The following is a 23,015-nucleotide window of genomic DNA, read 5'->3' on the forward strand; positions in this document are numbered from 1 at the left end:
ATTTTTAATTAATTTATAAAGTATTTGCTTCGTTAACATATTCTACAAGATGTTTTAAACTTTCACCAAAGTATCAACATTTTGTTTTCCCTCGTATAATTGACAGTTGGAAACTGTCATTTTTAACTTAGAATAAGACACTAAAAAGTCAAATAATGTATCTACAAATTGCTTAAAAAATCGTCAAAATCGACCCACTAGAGCAAAATATATTAAACTTTAAAATACATTAAAATTTTAAGGTGCCTATGCCTGTTTTTGGTGCCGGTGAGTGTATTAACGTTTTGCTCATATATTTTGCATTAAAAATATATTAAACTAAATTTTCTTCTGTTTTTCACCACTAGAAGAAAATCTACAAAATAAAAGTCATTTTTTCTAAATACCACTGCGTTGGTTCAACGCAGACCAAATTGCAGTGGTATTTGACTATGGAATCATATTTGCCTAACGAACATTAAATGCTTAACGTTTTAGGAGCTTTATACCTCCCCGTTTATTTTTGCTCTTGAGAGGTAAAAATACATTTTATGTTTATATTATACAGGGTGTCAAAAAAATAGTATATCTAACTTCGTTGGGTGATTCTACAGATAAAAATAAAACAAAAAGTTTGGATGAAAATTGGTGTCTGGGAGTTTTTTGTTATGAGAAATTTGATTTTGATATCAATATGACTCCTATTTGTAGGTGGCACAACTGGTTTTAACTGTTTTGAAGAGTAATAACTTTTCGTCCCTACCTGTATAAGACTACTGAGTGAAAAAATATACATTCCATGACTTTTTACATGAAAAAAGTCTTAAAAAAATCTTCGTAAAAAAAGATCGCTACGAGAGCAACCGTTCTCAAGATATTTAGAATGGAAATAGTTAATAGTGTCATTATTGACAAAAAATAAACAAGTTGAGTAGATTGATTATTTGACTGAAATAATAATTTTGGGAAATTTTTATTTTTTTAAATTAATCATAAATTTTTCTGCGAAAAATGATGATAAAACCGTTTCTTTTCAATTTTTGGCACAAAAACATGTCAATGATGACAGGTATTGATAATTTCGATTCCAAATATCTCGAGAACCATTACTTGTAGCGATTTTTACCAAGAGACTTTTTTTACGTAAAAATATATATTTTTTTTTACTCAGTATTTTTATACAGGTACGGGTAGTTGGCGCCCTCTACAAGTAGGAGTCATATTGACATCAAAATCAAATTTCTCATGTCAAAAAACGAGACACCAAATTTCATCCAAATATTGACGTTATTTCAGAAATTATTTAGAAAAAATCGAAATAAAAATAAAACTTCTACACCCTGTATCTCTCAAACTAGCATTTTATTTATTTATACGAAATTTAGAAAAAAATATTATACAGAGTAGTCTTAAATAAGAGCAAATATTTTTAGGGCTGCTAGATCTCGACAAAAAAACATTTTTTATCTTTAGTGTTTTTCAAATAAGTCCAAAATAACCGAGTTTATTTTATTTTGAAAATTTCCAAAAAAAATGATTTTTTGCTTAAATTTTGAGAACCACTGGATCTGGGTTTTCTTTCTTGGAAATTTAATCTACTACCTATGTTATCATATTATCAAGAAATTATATTTTTTACCTAAAAAAAATTCCCAAATTTTTTTAAAAAATCCCAAATTTAAAAGAAAAATTTTGGCCAAAACACCTTGGACTTATTTAAACCTTACCCTGTATATCAAGTCTGTAATCAAATTAATCTGCAAATAAACAAACAGTTTGTTTGCATTTTGCTTGTATGTGTTGGGTCACAATTATACAATAACATTTTTACAATAATTTTTGCACATGTTTATGGGCATTTGAAGCAAAAGATAACATATTAGAGTTGAACTGAAAAAATGAAAATTGAATTTTCTGACTGCATAATATTGTAAACTAGGATGCTCATTTTCTCATCATTTATTTCAGACCGAGGAAGACCAAGATTTCACCTTCGGCGTCAGATTTGTCGGTGCTGAACGCTTGATTGGTCTACATGAGCACGTTGATGACCTCTCCCTTAGACACACAGCCGATTACAGTATCGACCCTTACAGATTGAGAAACACAGATTTCGGTATGGTTAAGTATGATCTGAACACAACAGAATCTATGTACGGATCCGTCCCAGTCATTTACGGTTTTGGGTGAGTATTATTTTTTACCAACTTCCTCCAAATGTCTGATTCTACACTCAGATGCGCAACAGAGAAATTTTTGGTCAAATTAGCAAGCCGTATATAATTATATTAACTTTAATTTGGAAACTCAGCGTTTTATAAACTTTAGTAACTGACATATTATACAGGGTTAATCGAGAGGTTGTTTTTTTATCCTAAAATATAATTTTATGGTCAAAACCATGTCTACTGAGCATTTTGTTTTTTGGGTCATGTCAATACATGCTTTGGTTAATTTTTAAGAGCGAAATGAACTGATCACAATCAAATTGCAATTTTTTTAATTGTCATTACTTTTGATGTAATTTTTTAATACGACGAAATGGTTTTGGTGGCTATTGTCGTAACGTCATATTACGCTGCATTGGATACTCTGTACTAAATTAAAAAACCGTTAAAGGCTAACGATAGAATCCTGGTTTTAATAAACATTAATAACGGTAACGGAACTAACGATATTAAAGGAAACATCTGTAATACTCAAGTATACAAACAAAAAAAAATTGTAAAAATACCCTAATACGTTCAATTACTTCCCCTGGCTGCTATAACCTGCCTGCCTGTATACGTCCGTTCATACTGTCATTGAGGCTACATAAGTCATATTGCGTTATGCTTTCCCATTCTTCTTTAACAACCAAGTGAAGTGCATTTAATGAAGCTTGTACCACTTCGCGACCTCTGACCCTTCTGTCAAGCATTTCCCAAACGTCGAATATGATGGACAGTTTATAGTAATATATAGTTCACAATAATCACCAAAGCTAGCTTGTCATATTGAAAAATAACTTCAAAAAGAAATTATAATTGAAAAAATTGCAAAGTGTTGGTGGGAAGTTCATTTCGCTCTTAAAATTAACCAAGACATGTATTGACATGATCCAAAAAACAAAATGCTCAGAAGACATGGTTCTGACCGTAAAATTATATTTTAGGAAAATTTACAGACGAAATTATTGCGCAGGGTGTGTTAAAGTTACGGTAAAGAACAATCTCTCGATTATCCCTGTATAATGTGCCAAATACTAAAGTTTATAAAAAACTGAGTTTACGAATTAAAGTTGATATAATTATATACAGCTTGCTAAAAAATTTATGAAAATAGGGCTAAAAATAACAAAAATAAAAATATAACACTTTAAATTTTACCAAAATTTTCTCCGTTGCGTTTTTTATGCATCTGAGTGTAGTAGTCAAACCAAGGGGACTGCCAGACCACCAAATCCAAGATGGCGGTGGGTCATAAAATGCTTGCTGTTGAGGTGGTGGAGATGAGCCAAGTATAGTGGAGCTGAAACAACAGGCTGGTCTGAAAACAATAGTTATAACAGCTGTAGCCTGGTTTAAAGCAGCCATATCGTTTTAATAACTGCTATAACAGGTTTTATAACAGTTTTAACCAGTTCTTTAACATCTATAACTAGTTTTATAGCCGGTTCTTTGGTCATTTATAGCCCTTGGAAAAGCCGCCGTCTTGGATTTTTACGAAAAAAAGATGCTCAAACTTCATATTAGTTTCAAAATTTTTATTGTTCGTTGAATTATTATATCCTGTTTTACGGTTTACTGGACTGATTAATATATTTATTTAAAAAAGAAAATCTAGGAACTAGTGGGGTTGCAGTCGGAAGGGTTTGACAAAGAATTAATACACTTTGTTAATTGTCAAGCTTTCGGAATTTATTCATTCCTTCCTCAGGATATTAACGTGGTACAAGAGACCTTTATAAAAAAAACTACATTAAAAAATTGGCTTGTGTTGAAAACTCCACCGTCTTCAGACGGAATTGAATTTTTAATCGAACATATCGTAATTATTCCAATGTTTTAAATAAATATCAGGCGGCTTCACCGCCTCACAAGAGCACTCTCTTTTTTGTGGTTGACTGGTCAGCGATGCTTCACGGTGGAGTTTTCAACACAAGCCAATTTTTTAATGTAGTTTTTTATGAAGGTCTCTTGTACCACGTTAATGGCCTGAGGAAGGAATGAATAAATTCCGAAAGCTTGACAATTAACAAAGTGTATTAATTCTTTGTCAAACCCTTCCAACTGCAACCCTACTAGTTCCTAGATTTTCTTTCTCACTAGTCAGTCGAGACTACTTTCTGTTTATTTAAAAAAGTATATATTTTCTCTGCTCATAATTTTTAAAAAATATTTCTAAAATTGTCTATGATTTTTTTAAGGGTATGTTGTTAGGAGTATGTGGTCTATAAGCTAACCTGTGTCATATCTTAATTTTATTATTTGTGCTTACAGAGCCAACACTTCCGGTATCTTTTTGCACAACGCAGCTGAGATGTTTATTGACATTGATAATAACAGAAAATCAGCTTATTTCATGGTTAATGGAGGTACTCTTGACTTATTCGTCTTATTAGGACCTTCTCTAAAGGAGACTGTCAGACAATACGTAGATTTGACTGGAAAACCTCATTTGCCTCAAGTAAGTAATCATTTGCTAATGTTGTTAATAATGGATCTGTAAATCTAAAGAATATCTAGCAATAAATATAAGAAGTATATAACAAGATTGTTATATACTAAATATACTGGTAAATATATTTAATTACAGGTAAGATGAGAAAGAATATCTAATTTTTTTGTATAATTTGTGTTTTTTTGCAAGTGCAGAAGAATTGTTTTTTTTTAAGATTCCTTTATCATGTATCATGTTTGTTCTCGGTACTGTTTTTGACGTTGATAGCGTAGTGTGTCTTCTGTTAATTAAATCTAATTTTATAATAGGACTACTCTAGTTCTGTACCCTAAGTACTCTTCTTCTTCATGTGCCTTCTCCTCATCGGAGGTTGGCGACCATCAATTGGAATTCCTCCCTGTCTTGAGTCAAACGGATAATTGCACTGGCCTCTTCTATATTAAACCACTGGCGCAAATTCCGCAACCAGGAGGACCGTTTAAGCCCGATGCCTCGTCGTCCTTCAATCTTTCCCTCAACGATCAGCTGTAGGAAACTATATTTGTTATTTCTAAAAATATGACGAAAATATGCTGCTTTCCGTCGTTTTATTGTAGTCAATAGTTCTTGGTCCTTACACATTCTTTCTAATACTTCGAGATTTGTTATTCGTTCGGTCCAGGATATTTTCAACATTCGTCGGTATAACCACATCTCAAATGAATCCAAGCGTGACATGGTCCGTGCCTTCAACGTCCAACCCTCGACTCCGTACAACAATGTAGAGAGTACATAGCATTTGGTAGCTCGCCATCGAGTAGTCAGATTCAGGTCTCGGTGGCAGAGTAGAGTTTTCATTTTGAAAAAAGTGTTTCTGGCTATTTGAATTCTATGTTTGATTTCTTTATCAGAATCCCATTTATCATTTAGCCAGCAACCCAAGTACTTAAATCTTCTTACCCTTTCTATAGTTCGATCTTCTACTTGTATCCTCATATTTTCAATATTTAGTTTGCTGATAATCATAAATTTTGTTTTGTTTATGTTTATTTTAAGACGATGACTCTGACTGATACTGCTAACTCTGTCCACCAGGCATTGCAAATCTTTCTCATTGCTAGCTAGGAGCACCGTATCGTTAGCATATATACCCTTAGTACAGAAATACTATTTCTGTTACTATTTTAAAAATGTATTGTAGAATTCTCCTGCTAAAGAGATAAACTATATAGAAATATTGAGATTAAACACAAATGGGTTTTATTTAATATAATAAAACGCTAAGAGATCGAAACAACCGATATTCTACATTTAAAACAGTTATATACAAATATAACAATTTTATTATACAAACACTAAATGCAAATATCAATACAGTGTTCAGCAATAGTGCGTCGGGCATCTGTAGCTCCTAGAATAAAAAAAAATGGAATTTTGTGTAAGTGCAAACCTAAATTATGTACTAGGATGTATTTGATGAAAGTATTTTAACTTCTACAGAGTGGCTCAAAAAAGTGAGTAGATCGGGATAAATTTTTTTAATTGAACACCCTGCATATTATTGCGTTTTTGGCTTCCTTTCAGACCACTTTACATAATCCTAAAATATAAGTAAATATATTTCAATAGTTTTAGAGATATTAATAAATAAATAAAAAATATCTAGTTTTCAGTCTTTCTTAAAAAAATTAATAAAAATACAAGAACTGTTCCGAAAGCAAAACTATATTAAGTATTACTTTAGATGGTCTATACTGAATCATCCCGATCCACTCGCACGATTTTGAGCCACCTTGTGGAAGTTAAAATATTATTCTGAAATACATTCTAGGTTACTTTACTTTAGGTCTACACATAAACAAAAATTCTTTATTATTATAGGAGCTACAGTTGCCCGACGCACTATCGCCGGTTCGGAATAAGATATTTTCACAATGATAATCATTTTATTAGATACCGGTTACTGTAGTTCTTCTGTAAGAAAAATATCAATTTTAGTGTTATATAACAACAGTAATATATTATGATGTAAAAACGGTTTAGCTTTAATAATGTTTATATTAATCGTGATCAAGTACTATCGTAACAAATACAACTTGCAAGTAGCACTGAAAATCAAAAAGTTCTATAATTTTATAGTATAAACGACAATGCTAGTTAAAGAAACTGTCTTATAAAATTTGCTCAACTATAAACCTTCTTGATCAAGCACTGTTCTTATATATGATAATATCTTTAAAACCCGTTTATTTTTAGCTTTGGGCTTTGGGTTACCACCAATGCAGATGATTGCTACAACACCACCGAAGACGTTAAAGAAACCATCGGCGACTTTGACAAATACGAATTCCCATTGGACGTGCTCTGGCTGGACATCGAATACACCTCCGAACGCAAATGGTTCACCTGGAACGCTTCCAGCTTCCCCGATCCCGTCGACCTATTAAACTGGGTCGATGCCCAAGGCCACCGTAAACTGGTCCCCATTTCCGATCCCCACATCAAGATCGACAACGACTACAAAGTATACACCGATCTGTTGGAGAACAACTACTTCGTAACCAATCCAAATGGCACTCCGTTCGTGTCTGAATGTTGGCCTGGCGAAACCAGCTGGGTGGATTACTTGAACCCCGATGCCAGAGATTACTATGCCAATCAGCATTTGTACACTAACTTCCCATCCACATCCGCTCTTGGTGGTTTCTGGAACGACATGAACGAACCTACTTTGTTTGATAATTTGTACGAAAGATCTTTGCCTTATGATACCTTGCATTATGGTAATGTTAAACATAGGGATGTGCACAATATTTATGGTATGCTCCAGGTAAGATATGATTTTAATCATTGAATAATATTGGACATTTAAACATTTCTTTTCTCAAATATTTTTTTTGTAATATATAAATAAGTTTTCTCCCCTTTGCCAATTAATATAAAACATGAATAGTATATTTTGTTAATCCATTTTACAGTTTTTTTTTGAGACTCCAGAAATACATACTAAATATTTTATCATAACTTCATAAATTATGATTCACTTTTTATGTTTTTTTAATATTTAACTGTTCATTGGAATGATGATTTTGATATATCAACAACACTACAATATTATTTATGGTTTATAGAGAGATTTACTGTATGAGTATACAGTATGTCCCCGGATAGTCTTTACAAGAGAAAAAACTTTTTTTAACGTTTTGAGAAAAATACATTCTTTATAAAAAATGTTACTTGTTCTAAAATAGTTTATCTCGTTTATACTTTTCGAAATTTCCATACCGTATTAAAGAAAATTAAAAAATAAACATGAAAATATACTTGATTTTTTTCTAAATCGAAATGATATTACCATAGAAACGCTTTTTAATTTTTTGGGCTTTAAACTTAAAACGGTATAAAAAATTAAAAAAGTATAACGAGATTAACCATTTTAGAACAAGCAAAATTTTTTTATGAAGAATACATTTTCCTCAAAATGTTAATAATAAAAAAATGTTTTCTCTTGTCGACAATCCGGGGATATACTGTATATTTATACCAATTCTTTTCACTCTAACTCGAACTTAACATTCTGGTAGTCGTATGATATAAACGAATATTTTTTTCTTTTTATCGGGGTATATGTTACAGTAAAAGTCGAAAATTAAGTGATAGTTAACATTCAGTATGAAATGCTAGCAATTACGCATTGGAGCAGTAAATGTGGTAATTTAAAGAGATTTGTCGACTTTCCCTAGTAATTTCAAACATTCACTATATATATACTGAAAGTAACATTTACTAAAGGTTGCCAGTAAAAGTTGTTATTCTATTGTACAGGGCGAGTGTGGTGGGAAAGATTGTTGGTGGAAGTTAGAATAAATAATAATTTTTTTAAGAATATTGGATAGCCTCAATATTCAACCTCATCCACATATCTTAAAATTACAATTTACTTCTTGAATATATTTATTAAAAATTATAGAAAATAACGACATATTATAACCTTCTAAATATTATAAGGGAAAACATAGTAAACATTTTAAAGTGTAGAAAATAATTTAAAATAAAAAACATTCATAGACATAAGATTATTTATTAGTACAGGGCTTTTTTAATAAAATTCTTCATCGTGGACAAAATAAAGTATGCCCATATTTTCTTCAACGGAAGTTATTCGTTTTTTCAAACCCGCTACTTCAAGCATAGTAAAACGTTTAATAAGTTCACAGTCACTAGATCCCTTAATATCTTTTTCTCTTGCATATTTAACTTTTGCTATGATTTCATTATATTGCAAAAATAAAAAACAAGCACTATTATATTCTTGCGAGTGCCTAGCTTACCTTAATTTTTCACAGAAAAATTCTTCCATGGGGAAAATACCGCACAGCACTTTTTACAACGATTATACAACTCCATGTATATTTATCCTATATAGAAGGATGTGATTAATAAGTGATAATCATTTAAGTGATTGTCGCTTGGTGGCCATGTTGTAATTGTCATTTTTTCAAATATTAATTCAGAAATAATTTTAAATAAGTCAGTTCCACAAAATATCCCGTCAATTCTTATTACAAAATGGCAAAATAAGAAGGATATATGTACTTTATTTCTTTGTATAATCTTTTGAATACAACTTGATGTTTCGGAATTACCTAATACTTTTGCCTGACATTCAATGCGATAAAGGCAACACTAGTCGTAGTGTTGCTGGGTAACGCATTTCGTGTCAGGTAAAACTATTATCCGGTAATCTCGAAACATCTTGTGGTATTACATTCGATAACAAAACAAATATACATAACCACAAAAAACAAAGCAAATTTACGCCAGATGTCTGTCACATATACAAAGATGGTCTATCAACGTTATTTAACTTATCCTTATTTATCCTCATATTTTACAACATGTGGCAACCGCGCTTACTGAATCTTTCAAACTCACTGCTATCGTCCAGGGAATGCTAGCATTCACTAGTAAAAGTTGATTTCAAAAATAGCTGTTGAACTTTTACTGGTGTAGTTTTAGCAAATCAGTGAATGTGAGCTTTTACTAGTAATTGTTAACAATCACTGATTTCCAACTTTTACTGTAACATATACAAACATAAGGTACTATTTCATTCATATTTTTAGACAATGTCAACTCACCAAGGTCTTATCGCTCGTGACGGAGGCAAACTGAGACCTTTCATTCTTTCTCGTGCCTACTTCGCCGGACAACAAAGATACGCCAACAAATGGAGCGGTGATAACTGGGGCCACTTTGAAGATCTGAGATTCAGCGTACCTATGGCCTTGACCTCCAACTTGCTGGGAGTAGCCTTCTACGGAGCTGATATTCCCGGATTCTTCGGAACCGCCACTGAGGAGTTGCTCATCAAATGGTACCAGGTAAGATTAAGAAAAAAATAGATTTAAAAAACTTATTTTAACTTTATTAAAGTTATTCAATTCTGTAAAATGCAAAGAAAATAAAACTCTTCACTCATATATTCAACCTTACTTACTTCTAACATACAAGTATTTATATATTAATATACTACTGTTATACACTGGATGTACACTGCTGTAGTTAGATCAATCATCACCTATGGAGCACTAGTATGGCGGGAAGCGGTACTTAAACGGACTAATAGAAAGAACCTCAAAAATACAGCGATTACAGCTCTAAGTACAATTGGATCAAGGAACAACACAGCACAAGCTGCGCTAGAAGTAATTCTGAGCTTGTGATCAATCGACTGGCTCGTAAAGGATCTGGCCGCTAAGAGTACCCTAAGATTAAGGAAATCCAATCTATGGAACCAGACCAACTACGGTAGCTCGAGGATATTGCCAGTGATAGGGAAATCATGGCGAACACGAATCCACATCTGCTAGACCAGACAACAGACTATATGCTCATCAAAAATGATTTTGGAGAAAATATAAGGATTCGCATCCCGACAAGAGAAGAATGGGAAAGCAACCGAGTAATGAACACTCAAGAGATAGCAGTCTACACAAATGCTTGCATAACTTCAGGAGACACAGGTATAGGCATCTTCTCAGAGGAACGAGACATCAGACGATCTTTAAGGCTATCGGATGGCTGTAATGTTCTACAAGCAGATGTTTACGCTATAAAAAAAGCAACCAGTTATATACGAAGAAAAATCTCTCTCGATGGCAGATGACCCACCACTTGTGACGATCAACACACTGAAGGAAGCTATCGGAACTACCATCAAGCCCAAGCGGCAAAAGACGTGACTACTCCGTGAGGACTGCGTCGAAGTCTGTCGAATGTCTACAGCTCGAAGAATGTGCCCAATGGTAGATAGCCAGACAAAACAACTACTAAAGTAAACAAAGAACCTAGTAAGCATAATTGTAGGTGTCATCACTGGAAACAGCTCCACGTCGGTAAACCTCGTGAGATGGCAGATTTCCAACGATGACTCCTGCAGAGAATGCGATGAGGCAGAAGAAACCATAAAGCAACCACTGTGCCACTGTCCGGCACTAGAATACCGACGCTTTAAAACTTTAGGGCAAGGTTTTTTGGGGGTACTAGAGGAAGCAGCAGAAGCCATCTTTGCAAAGAGCTGGAAGTGCATTAACGCAAAGAAAGAATGAGAGATCACACTGCCCTTTTTTATTTCCACCTATACCTATATTTATTTATATAAGAATAAAGAGGATTTAAGCTACTTTACAAATCTGCAAATTATCTCTTTCAGATTGGAATCTGGCTGCCGTTCTTCAGAGCCCACGCTGCCAACGGCTCACCTAGACGTGAACCCTACCGTTTCAACAACGATACCCAGATAATCCTTCGTGAAACCATCGGATTGCGTTACAAGCACTTGCCTTACTGGTACACCTTGTTCTACGAGCACACCAGAACTGGAGACCCAATCGTACGTCCTCTGCTTTACGAATACCCTGAAGATAAAACTGGACACAGTCTTACCGATCAACTGTTAGTAGGTAGGTACAGTCTAGTTATAGTTCCCTCTAGTTCATATCATGTATACAATATGTCCACTGATTGTCTTTACAAGAGGAAAAACTTTTTATTATTAACATTTTGAGAAAAATGCATTCTTCATAAAATTTTTTGTTTTTTCTAAAATAATTAATCCCGTTTATACTTTTCCAAATTTCCACACCGTTTTAGAGAACATTAAAAAAAACATGAAAATATGTTGATTTTTTCTAAGTCGTAAAAAATAAAAGGCATTTCTATGGTAATATAATTTCGATTTCGTTCTCTGATAGATGGTTATTATTAATTTTCATTAACATCATATTTTTGGTGATGTTAAAATATCATTTAAAGTATCAAATTTTCCGATAACTATTATCACCCTTTCCGTAGCATTAAATTAAATAATTTTGTGCTTTTGTAACATCTTAAAACAGCAAAAAATATGACGTTAATTAAAATTCCATTAATAACAATCTATCAAAGAGTAAAAACAAAATTGCATTACCATAGAAACACGTTTTGATTTTTACGCCTTAGAAAAAATCAACCACGGATAACGGAACTAAGCTTGATTTTCATGCATCCGTTGTCCGACGATACGTTGATACGATATTAATTTCATTGGTTGTATTTAAAGGCTTGGATTGATTAACCGTTTCTAACCAATCAAAGTCATTAAATTCAACCAATAAAATTAATATCGTATCATCGTGTCGTCGGATAACGGATGGATGAAAATCAAGCTTTAAGCTTCCGTTATACGGTGATACGTTGGTCCGTTGATACGTTTGTACGTTGGTTGAATCCGTTATACGTTGATCCGACGGTGCTCTGATTGGTCATAGCGTTTTTGCGCCACTTTTCATCCTAAAATATTTTACTTCAGCCCGTCAATGGACCCGTTCATACGATAACGGACGTTTTGGCACTTTTTTGACAAATTTAATCTAACCATGATCTAACCTTAATAAAAATATAAGCAAAATAGCAAAATCGTTATGGAAACGAAAATATAAAATGACACCAACGTATTATATATCCGATAAACGGAGCCTTAAAAATGCAATAAATTTAAAAAATGCGTTATTTTCTAACCAATAAAAGTCTTTAAATTCTACCAATAAAATTAATATCGTATCAACGTATCGTCGGACAACGGATGCATGAAAATCAAGCTTTACCCGCACAATAAACGGAATTACCCATTTTAGAACAAGCAAAAATTTTTGTGAAGAATGCATTTTTCTCAAAATGTCAATAATAAAATATTTTTCCTCTTGTAAAGACAATCTCGGCACATACTGTATATAGGAAGCAAAATTCAAATGATGATTAAAGATAGATTTATTGTGAAATGGGGTAGTGTGAATGCAATATTCAGTTTTGTTGACCCGACTGTTGTGTCAACCAAATTGGACATATGTAGGCCGCATTATATTTGTTATTATACTGTTTCATAACATTCTGTAGATAACAAAAGACAACAAAAGACAAAAATAATAATAAATCTAAGTAATTTAATAATAAGTGTCTTTTGGAGTATAAATAATTAATAAATTTACTTTATGATATCAATAAATTTACAACAATAATAATTTTAAACAGTAAAGTATTTTTTATAACAAAAAATCTACCGGGTAGTGCATCGTTGTTTGAATCAGAAAATCGCATGCAAATTTTGAATTGTCCAGATATTGGCTCCCTTGTTAATTTTTCAGCGAAGTTGTAAATAATTTTTTTAAAGGTCTGCGTATGCTGAATACACATGCCAAATTTGAACAATTTTGATGAAGCCGATTTTAAGTAATTTAAGAAAAACAGCATCTACTTTTAAATTAAAACTAAACAAGTAACAATGCAAAACCAAGCAAATGCCAACTTACCTTAAATTGTCATCCTATAACTTTGTCAATGTCAAATTATATTTTCTAAACCTTATATTAATATTAATAATAATACAATAAATCATTTTTAATGGATATTTTATTTTCGTAATTTTTTAGGTAGCGATATTCTGACTTCCTCTGTATATGAGTCTAATGCTACTTCAGTATCCATTTACTTCCCTGGAAATAACCAATCCTGGTTCCAAGTTACTGGAAATCGGGTGGTCTTTGAGAGTGGCACATGGAGTGATGTTCCAGTTGATTTAACATTCGTAAGTACCTTTTGCTATAAATATATGCTAGTTTATTACCTAATAAGTTTTTTAACTTATATGTATATAGTGACATTATTTAATAATAATTGTATTATATATAATAATAATATATGTCTTTTTAATGATTGACATTTTGAGAAAAATGTATTCTTCATAAAAAAAATTCCTTGTTCTAAAATGGTTAATCCCGTTTATACTTTTCCAAATCCTAAAAATCAAAACGCGTTTCTATAATAATATAGCTTCGTTTTCTTTCTTTGATATATTACTGTTAATCATAGAATTTTAATTAACTTTATGTTTCTTATTGTTTTAAAATCTTAAAGAAGCACAAACCGTATTCAATACTACGGAAAGGGCTACGGATAGCTATCGGAAAATATGATACTTACAACAGCAAAGAATATGACAGTAATCAAAATTAATAATAACTTTAGGAAAAATATAAACGAACCCTTTTAGAACAAAAAAAATCATGAAGAATGCATTTTTCCCAAAATGCCAATAATAAAAATATTTTCCCTCTTGTAAAGACAATCCGGGAAAATAAGACTGTACAAAAAAAACTAAATAAAGAAATTTTATTTCATACTATATTGTAAAACACACCTTTCCATACATGATTTCAATATAAAAAGTCCGGAAAATAAGGTTTTATTGTGTTTGTATTTGTTGTTTCCACAAGTAAATACAATAGTATCGGTATAGTATATAATACATACATACATACATACATACATAGCCGTTACTCGCTGACGAGTATTCGACACACATAAAGAAAATGGTCACGCAAGGCGTTTTCTTTCATGAGCTTTTCTGTGACTGAAAAGCCCGATACGTGATGTTATCTGCCTACCGCACTCCGGACATTCAAAAATCTCATTGCTTTGTTGCCTCTCTACTTTTTGGTTGCCGCTGTTAACTGAGTTTACAACCCTTCTCCATTGAGTTCTATTGTGAGCTGCTTTTTCCCACTCATTCTGCATGTTAATTCCCTTTAAATTTTCGTGGAAAATGTCCTTGTATCTTTTCAGTTGTCCACCCGGCCTCCTCTTACCGTCCACAAGCTCACCGTAAAGCAGAGATTTTGGTATGCGGTTTTCTTGCATTCTGCATACGTGACCAGCCCATCTTAAGCGGGATTTTGTGACCATGACTTCAATACTCTCGCAGTTAGATTTTTCAAGGACCGATACGTTTGAGACATGATGGAACCACCGGACTCTTAAGAGTTGTCTAAGGTGTCTCTGTTGCAACTTGTTCAATGCGTTCATGTGTCGGCGGTAAGGCACCCAGGTTTCGCTCCCATATATCATGGTGGGGATTATAATTGCTCGGTATACTGCAAGTTTTGTTTTTGTACTCAAGTCATGATTGTAGAAAACCCTGTCTTTTAATTTCCAGAATGCCCTTGAGGCGCTACTAATCCTGTGCTGAATTTCAGAGTCAATATTGGCCTTTTCCGAAATCAAACTGCCAAGGTAATTGAATTCCGCCACATATTCCAATAGTTCTTCTCCGATTTTTATAGCATTGTTGTGATCTTCCGGGTGAGTGCACATGATTTTAGTTTTGTCGATGTTTAGCTTAAGGCTCAAAGCCTCGTATGCCCAGGTATATGTGTTCAACATTTCTTGTAATTGTTGTACCGTGTTTGCAACTAGAGTGCAGTCGTCAGCGTATTGAAGTTCTGTGATAAATTTTGTACGTGTTTTTGCCCTGAGTCTTTTTATGTTGAACAGACCGCCGTCATATCAGTATCTAATGCCCAATCCTCTCTCCTGCAGTTTGCTGTCCACTATAATGGAGAGCGCTGCCATGAATATGTTGAATAGGAGAGGCGCTAAGACACATCCCTGCCTAACTCCTGTATTTGTTAGGAATGGGTCTCTCAGTGATCCATGATGTGACACTCTTGACTTGTTGTTTTGGAGGCTTTTACACACTGTAAGAAATTTGTTGGGTACTCCGAACTTTTCCATAATTGCCCAAAGCGCATCTCTGTTCACAGAGTCGAAGGCTTTTGTTAGATCGATGAATGCAACATAAAGTTTAGACTCCTGCTCTTTTACTTTTTCCTGTAGTTGACGGATGGAAAATATGGAATCGACGGTGCCGCGGTTGGTACGAAAACCCCTTTGCGATTCTGGAAGGATTTTTTCTATATATGGGTGCAGGCGGTTTGACATTATTTTTGCAAGAATTTTTCCGCCGATAGCCAATAGCGAAATTCCCCGGTAATTTCCGCAGTCTGATGCACTTCCTTTGTTCTTAAATATATTCACTATATTCGCGTTCGAAAATCGTGAGGTACCTCTCCGCTTTCCCATACGACATCAAAGAGAGCCTTAAGATGATCCATAATTTCTTTACTTGCACACTTATAGATTTCCGCCGGAATCGCGTCACAGCCAGCTGATTTGTTGCTGTTTTATGGAGGTCTTTATTTCTTGTTCTGTTATTGGGATGTCTAATACATCGAGGCTGTTATACTGAGGTATTGTGTTTAGTGCTTCCATATTGGGGTTGTTTTCTTGGTTAAGGATATGGCTGTAATGTTCTTTCCAGTGATTTCTGATTTGTTCTTCCTCTTTTAGAAGTTCGCCATTTTGAGCCATGATTGGGCAGCTTACCTTCTTAGTTGGACCGTATACTTCTTTTACAGCCTCGAAGAATTTACGATAATCGTGATGAGTGGCGTACTCTTGAATCTGATTCGCTTTTTGTGACCACCAGTTATCCTTTACTTGGCGCAGTTCTCTTCGAAGGGTGTTGTTGGCTGCTTTAAAGTTATCTACCAGTCTTGGATTAAGTGGATTTGCAGTGACGGCTTGATGTGCTCTATGCTTTTGTTCCAAAAAAGCCTGTATATGCTGTTGATTTTCGTCAAACCAGTCTGGTTGTTTCTTTTTGTTCGACTTTCCCAGTACTGCTTCGCTGGTTTTATGAATCGCATCCCTTAATTGTGTCCAGTCTTGTTCAGCTTCCAATATTGAGATTGAAGTTATCGGTGGAAGTGATTCTTTGATGGCTTCCCGGAGGGCGTCGGCGGTATTCTTGTTCTCTAGATCCCGTACGTTCAATCTGGTCATGTTGTTTTGCTTTTTACAGCGTGGATGTTTGGGTTTTAACTGGATTTTCATTTTTGAAATTAAAAGTCGGTGGTCAGTGCCGCATTCGGCATCTATTCTAGCTTTTGTGAGCCTAACATCTTTTAGATGCATCCTTCGAACGATTATGTGGTCCAATTGATGCCAGTGGCCTGATCTAGGATGTTTCCAGGTATCTTTAAACTTGTTCATCAACATGAACCACGTATTGGTGATGCAAAGATTATACTCTGCGCATGTTGTTAATAAGCGTTCACCATTGCTATTTGCGTTTTCCATTGTTTTCCCAATACGTCAGGCCATATTTCCTGTTGTTTGCCTACACGGGCATTAAAGTCACCTAGCAAGATGATTCGTTCGTGCTTTGGAATTCGTTGAAAGGCATTTTGTAATGCTTGGTAAAATTTATCCTTATCTTCAATTTTAGCGTCAAGGGTGGGAGCGTAGGCACTAATGTTGTTGACGTAAGTTTTGTCTGATATGGGGTACCTTAGGGTCATAAGACGTTCGGAGACACCAATAGGTACTTCTGTTAACTTGGTGGCGATTTCGTTTTTGATCGCAATGCCTACACCATGAATTCTCCTGTGTGTTGCGGGGTGACCTTTCCAAAAGAAGGTGTAATGCTCCTCAGTGAGACTACCTTATCTGCAAAGCGTGTTTCGCTTAGAGCGGCAATATCTATATTTAATCGGTGGAGTTCCTGTGAGACCAGTGCTGTTCTTCTCTCTGGTCGATTTGAATTTATCTTGTCCAGTAGAGTGCGGACGTTCCACGCCGCGAACGTGAAACATTGATGTTTTTGTTTCTCCGATGATACGCTCAGTAGGCACCCCTCCCGGAGATCCGATTGAGGGGTATTTTACCTCCGGACGATAATTTTGTCCCACTCAAATGTTCCATCATTGCTGTGTGTAAGCTGCGTGAAAAGGTTTAACTGTGGCGGTTACGCTGCCGCACAGTTTTGGCTGCAACTGTAGCACGGGATGGCTATGGCACAGTGAGGACTGCGACGATAGTTCCCTTGTGCTACGTTCTCGGCCGGCTAGGTGTATTTTATTACTCCTTTTCCCCAGAAGATGGTAGGTCTGAGGGTTGTATAAGGTTATACCGCCTATACTCGGACGTCAGAGCCTCGTTTGTGTAAACAGGGTGCACCACGTGAAGGTGAGGTTGACTTTTGGGTAAGCTAGGCTATATGTATCGCTTCAATACCCCTTGCACCCCCTTGTATATAATAAACCATACATAATCGGGTTAAAATATACTTATAATACTTTATAATACTTATAATACTTTAAATAAATATTTAAAAACATAAGTTTTATTCAAACTGTATGAAAAGAACTGACATTGTACATTTTGTTATATTACAACAAAATACAAATTTATTTGCCTATGTATAACAAGATACTAAGATATATCACTTTTTTTATTTCAGAATCCAGTTTTCTACAGATCTGGAAGTATTATTCCTAGAAAACCCAATGTCCAAAGATCCACTGCTGATATTAAAGACGATCCTAACGAACTTCACGTTGTACCAGACCAGGTAATTTTTGAACAAAATACTAATTCAGTAATTTTATATTTTTAATCAATTTGCAAAAAAGTATATCAAATAATTTAACTGCTTTATAATACAAAATTTGATTGTAAAATCAAAATGTAGAGTGCGTATTTTATACTCAAAAATATATTTTCCAAGGAAATTTATAAACATGACAAATTTTATTTTATTAAAATATGCAAAAATTTTTGATTAGAATTAAATATGTCAACATAGAAATATTATTCTTTTTTTAGTAATAATATATTCTAATATCAACAAACTTCGTCGACCCAAATAAACATTTTATCATAACTTCACAAGTTCTGATTCACTTTTTATTATTTTTTAAACTATAATAATTAATAATTATTTTCAATAATGATTATTTAGAAATTTGAACTATACTGCTACACCTACTAAAATATTATTTATGGTCGCTAAAGAGACCTATTTTGATTATATATTCTTGGGCATGCCCTTTGATTTTAATATCAATTAATAATTCATATTACAAAATAATAATGTTGTAGTTTACATAAAAAAAATGGAGACATTTGTTGTCCGATTTGCTCCAAGTTTATCTAGATTTGTAATACCTAAATATTACAATTCTTATTATAATTCTATTTATATTTTGATTTTTTTCATATTTTTGTAAACATTTTTGTAGAACGGAAACGCTACCGGCAGAATCTACATTGACGACTTCGAAAGTTTCAACTACGCAAACGAGAAACAATACTTATATGTGAATCTGGACTACGATGCATCGTCTAAATCTGTTCAAATAACGTAAGTATCAGTTATTTTGTAATGCTGCTGGGTCTCACTATATACAATAGTGACAAATAGACTTCAAATTCATATTAACAATTTATAAGTTAACCAAAATTTCCAGTAAGATAAAATCGGTCTCTTTTTATCTTAAGCTTTTTCGAACCATAGTAAATTCGCTAAATATTTATGTCAAACTTATATGTCAGGGTGTCAAACTTATATGTTATTATATATATTATGTCAAACTTATATGTACAGGGTGTGTCTTAAAAAAGTGCAAATATTTTTAAGGGTGCTATATTTCGACCCCAGAAATACGTCTATAAGGTTTATTTCGCAAAAAAAGATGTTAAAAGAAGACTTTAATTTTTTTTACCGCAAATTATGCGGTAAATTATATATTAATATAATATTATAATAGTATATAATAGTATTATAACACACTAAAAGGGATGCAAATACAGAAAAAATCCAGGGGTCTCAAAAATGTTTTAAAAATAAAACAATTTAAAAATTCAAATCAATTATTAAAATATTTTTTGCTTAAATTTTGACCAAACCACTGGATCTTTTCTGGAGTATCTTTCTTGTAAATTTAATCTAATATAAGCGATACCAATTAAACTTATAGTTACGTAATCGAGGGCGCAAGTTCTAAATTCATTGTTGCCATCCATGGACATTTTCGGCGCCGGGCTGACTAACTGGAATTTAAAGTTCCCGCTGAGGATTCAGGTGGTAGCTCTGATGTAAAAAATGTCAAGTTGCCAATTTTTTTTTTATTTCCTGATATGGTCATTTGTTTTGATATTTCAGTTTTGTATGACGAGTTTTTGGTTTAAATGAATTATGTTGTGATATTTTATGCTTAGCAGATCTTACAATCGAACAGTGTTTTTTTTAGAGCCTCTTTTAGTGCAAAGTATATAAGATAGCTTAATAGCCAATACAAAAACTCATCGCAAATTTATTAGAATATTTTGAACGGAAATGCCTTAGTTATGGCTCTTTATGTCCCTTAAGTGTTGTTAGGGAGGTGAGTTTTGTTAATGTACATAAATAATAACTGTTTATATGTTTATAATTAATTTATTTTGGTTTCCTATAATATTTTGGTTAAAAGAAAATATGTAAAATTGGGCAACGCTGTGCTGGTCAAGCTTAATCACGTGACTAAAAGTTTAAATGGTATATATCTATGTTGCGATATTATCAAGATACACACACCCGAAAAGTCTAGGGATATTACAATTTTATCCAGCCATCGTCAGTAATTTTATTATTTGCATTTCTGATATAATAAAATTAAAATAAACAAATAGTTTCTAGGACGTATTGGAAATAAAAATGCGAAATTTACCGAATTTTTCAAATTTACCTTGATTTTTATTGATCTCAAAAGAATACACACATTTTTTTTTATTCTAAACTGTGAATTAAAAAAAAAGATAAAACCATTTTTACTTAATAAAGGGTATGGCCTCCTCTACTGTTCATTACAGCCCTACATCGTCTCTCCATGCTCCTGATCAGGTTGTCGATCTCTTCTTGAGGTACAACTTCTTGAGTACTTCGAGTTTCACTAGGCATACCCATTCTCAAAATTTTTCTTTGGACCGCATCCCATACGTGCTCGATGGGATTGAGGTCAGGAGATTGTACCGGCCAGGGTAAGATGTTTAATTGATGAGCATTGATAAACTCACTTACCACTCTGGCTGTATGAGGCCGTGCATTGTCATGCATGAGAATGAAGTTTCTCCCAAAATCATTGGCATATGGTAACACGACAGGCTCAAGAATTAAATCACGATATGTGATTCCTGTTAGAAACCTTTCAAGAAAAACGAGATCGGTTTTTCGGCCTAACTGGACTCCTCCCCAGACCATAACTGTTCCACCTTGATAAGGGTGCACGTCCTGAACATGATCCAACCGAATAAGATTTCCCGGTTCTCTCCATACCCTAAGCCTTCTCGAATCCGGATGAATTCCAAAGCGTGACTCATCCGTGAAGAGAACATTGGCCCATTGTTCATTCGACCACTGAACATGATCTTGAGCACACAAATATCGTACCTCTCGATTTCCTCTCGTTAAGGGTTGAACTCTCCAGGGGCGTCTGCTTCTTAAGTTGACCTCTCTTAATATATTGCGAACAGTGAAGTTTCCTGGAGAATTAAACTAAGCTCTGGTGCTGTAAGAGTCGGTCGGCGTCGAGCATTTAATTGTAAAAAATGATCTTGCTGAGGGGTAGTAATGCGATGTTGCCCTGTGTACCTTCAGCAACATCACCACTTTCACGGTAGCGTGCACTTAATCGCGATATGACACTTTGCGTTGTATTTAATGCTCTAGTTACGTCGATTTGGCGCATTCCAGCTTCGAGCATACCCATGGCCCTTAGCATTTCGTCCCTGTTAAGATGTCTACGCTCCATAATGTCGTTTAATACTAAACAGAGTTATTTGAATGAATTCTGGCCAGTTATCACAAAAACATAGCCAGTACAGGTTAAATTCGAACAATTGATGCTAGGTGCTTTTTATACATTTGACAAAAAATGCACTAACACTTCTGCAAATATCCCAAATTTAGAAATAACTAGTGTTACTACTTCGTTTCAATCGAAGTAGAAAGAATCGGCCTACAAATGTGTGGTTGTTTATTCAAAACATTTATTTTTAACTTTAATAAAATGATATCCCTAGAATTTTCCGGTGTGTGTATTATAGTTTTTAACTAAAAATTAAAAAAATAAAAAAGTATTTTCAAAAAAAATCCTTTTTTGTTAAAATGTTTGCCAAAAAAACTCATATACGAATTTCTGGGGTCCAAAAATATACTACCCTTAAAAATATTTGCACTTATTTAAGACTCACCCTGTAAAGTCTTGTGTTTAGTGGGATATTTCTTTCACTTACTTTACTGAGTCGACGTTATTTATTAAAGCCATTGATTTTTTCTACTTTAGATCAGTTGACTCAGACAATGATGCATCCAACTTCACTCTCTCCGTTCAAACGATATACTTGTACAACAAAAAAGGTAAACAACAATATAAATTATAAATATTTACGTTCCTTAATTATGTTTACGTTCTATTTCAGACGATGAAACTTTCACCATCGAAAAAGTTGAACAAACCAGAGACGGAGTATCTTTGGTAGATCTTGATCTTTCCACACAGCCAATCCTTTTGTAAATACTTTAATGATATTGTAATATAAATAGTTTTGAATAAAAAAAATAACTTAAGTCAGTTGTTTTATTGTCTTGTAGCCCTTCTTTTAGGTTTAAAGGTTACACGTTGTAAACGCAAAGATGTCTAGACGTAAATCAAGATGTGTAGGTACAGGGTAGGTCAAATTCGACCCTTTTAAATGGAAACACCCTTTTCTATAGGAGATAGACAAAAACTAATATCGGTATCTGGAGCTCAATTTTTGTCAAAAACATGATGGTGAAAACCGCATATCGATATCTGTTACAGTTTCGGAGTTACGGGGTGTTTTTCAAAAATATGCATTTTTAACAAATCGCTGTAACTTTTTTGTTATTGACTGATTTTTGTTATTTTGTATTTTTATGAAAATATTTCCAAAGCACCTTTTTACGAAGAATTTAATGGTTTAAGTATAATTTTTTTACAATTAATAATTTAAGAATTATCAACAGAAAAATTGATTTTTTATATGGGATACCCTGTATATTTTTAATTTATTGAAAATAATTTAAAATTACCATTCCAAAAATATAACACACTTGATATTTTGCTCCATTCGTCTTCGAGATATAGAGTATATAAAAATTCGCCCGCTTTAAATAA

The 23,015-nt window shown here is 33.6% G+C and overlaps 2 protein-coding genes across 2 annotated transcripts in view; both read left to right on the forward strand.

Moving 5' to 3' along the window:
• The window catches only part of LOC115881239 (glucosidase 2 subunit alpha-like), a 22,506-nt gene extending 15,549 nt beyond the window's left edge, over positions 1 to 6,957 (forward strand). Inside the window, exons 5-7 of the mRNA XM_030898656.1 lie at positions 1,948 to 2,165; positions 4,461 to 4,647; positions 6,877 to 6,957. Of these exons, the coding sequence (XP_030754516.1) occupies positions 1,948 to 2,165; positions 4,461 to 4,647; positions 6,877 to 6,909 (438 nt within the window). The 3' untranslated portion in view covers positions 6,910 to 6,957. The remainder of the gene's footprint in view (positions 1 to 1,947; positions 2,166 to 4,460; positions 4,648 to 6,876) is intronic.
• On the forward strand, positions 6,897 to 22,444 carry LOC115881238 (neutral alpha-glucosidase C-like). The gene is made up of 8 exons (XM_030898655.1): positions 6,897 to 7,450; positions 9,747 to 10,004; positions 11,336 to 11,585; positions 13,590 to 13,744; positions 18,299 to 18,409; positions 19,080 to 19,201; positions 22,161 to 22,234; positions 22,297 to 22,444. The coding sequence occupies exons 1-8, from the start codon at positions 7,337 to 7,339 to the stop codon at positions 22,389 to 22,391; spliced, it is 1,179 nt and encodes a 392-aa protein (XP_030754515.1). The 5' UTR covers positions 6,897 to 7,336; the 3' UTR covers positions 22,392 to 22,444.
• Positions 22,445 to 23,015: the final 571 nt, after the last annotated feature.

This window comes from Sitophilus oryzae, unplaced genomic scaffold (assembly GCF_002938485.1).
Source record: "Sitophilus oryzae breed Bouriz unplaced genomic scaffold, Soryzae_2.0 scaffold_170_pilon_pilon, whole genome shotgun sequence".
Lineage (NCBI taxonomy): Eukaryota > Metazoa > Arthropoda > Insecta > Coleoptera > Curculionidae > Sitophilus > Sitophilus oryzae.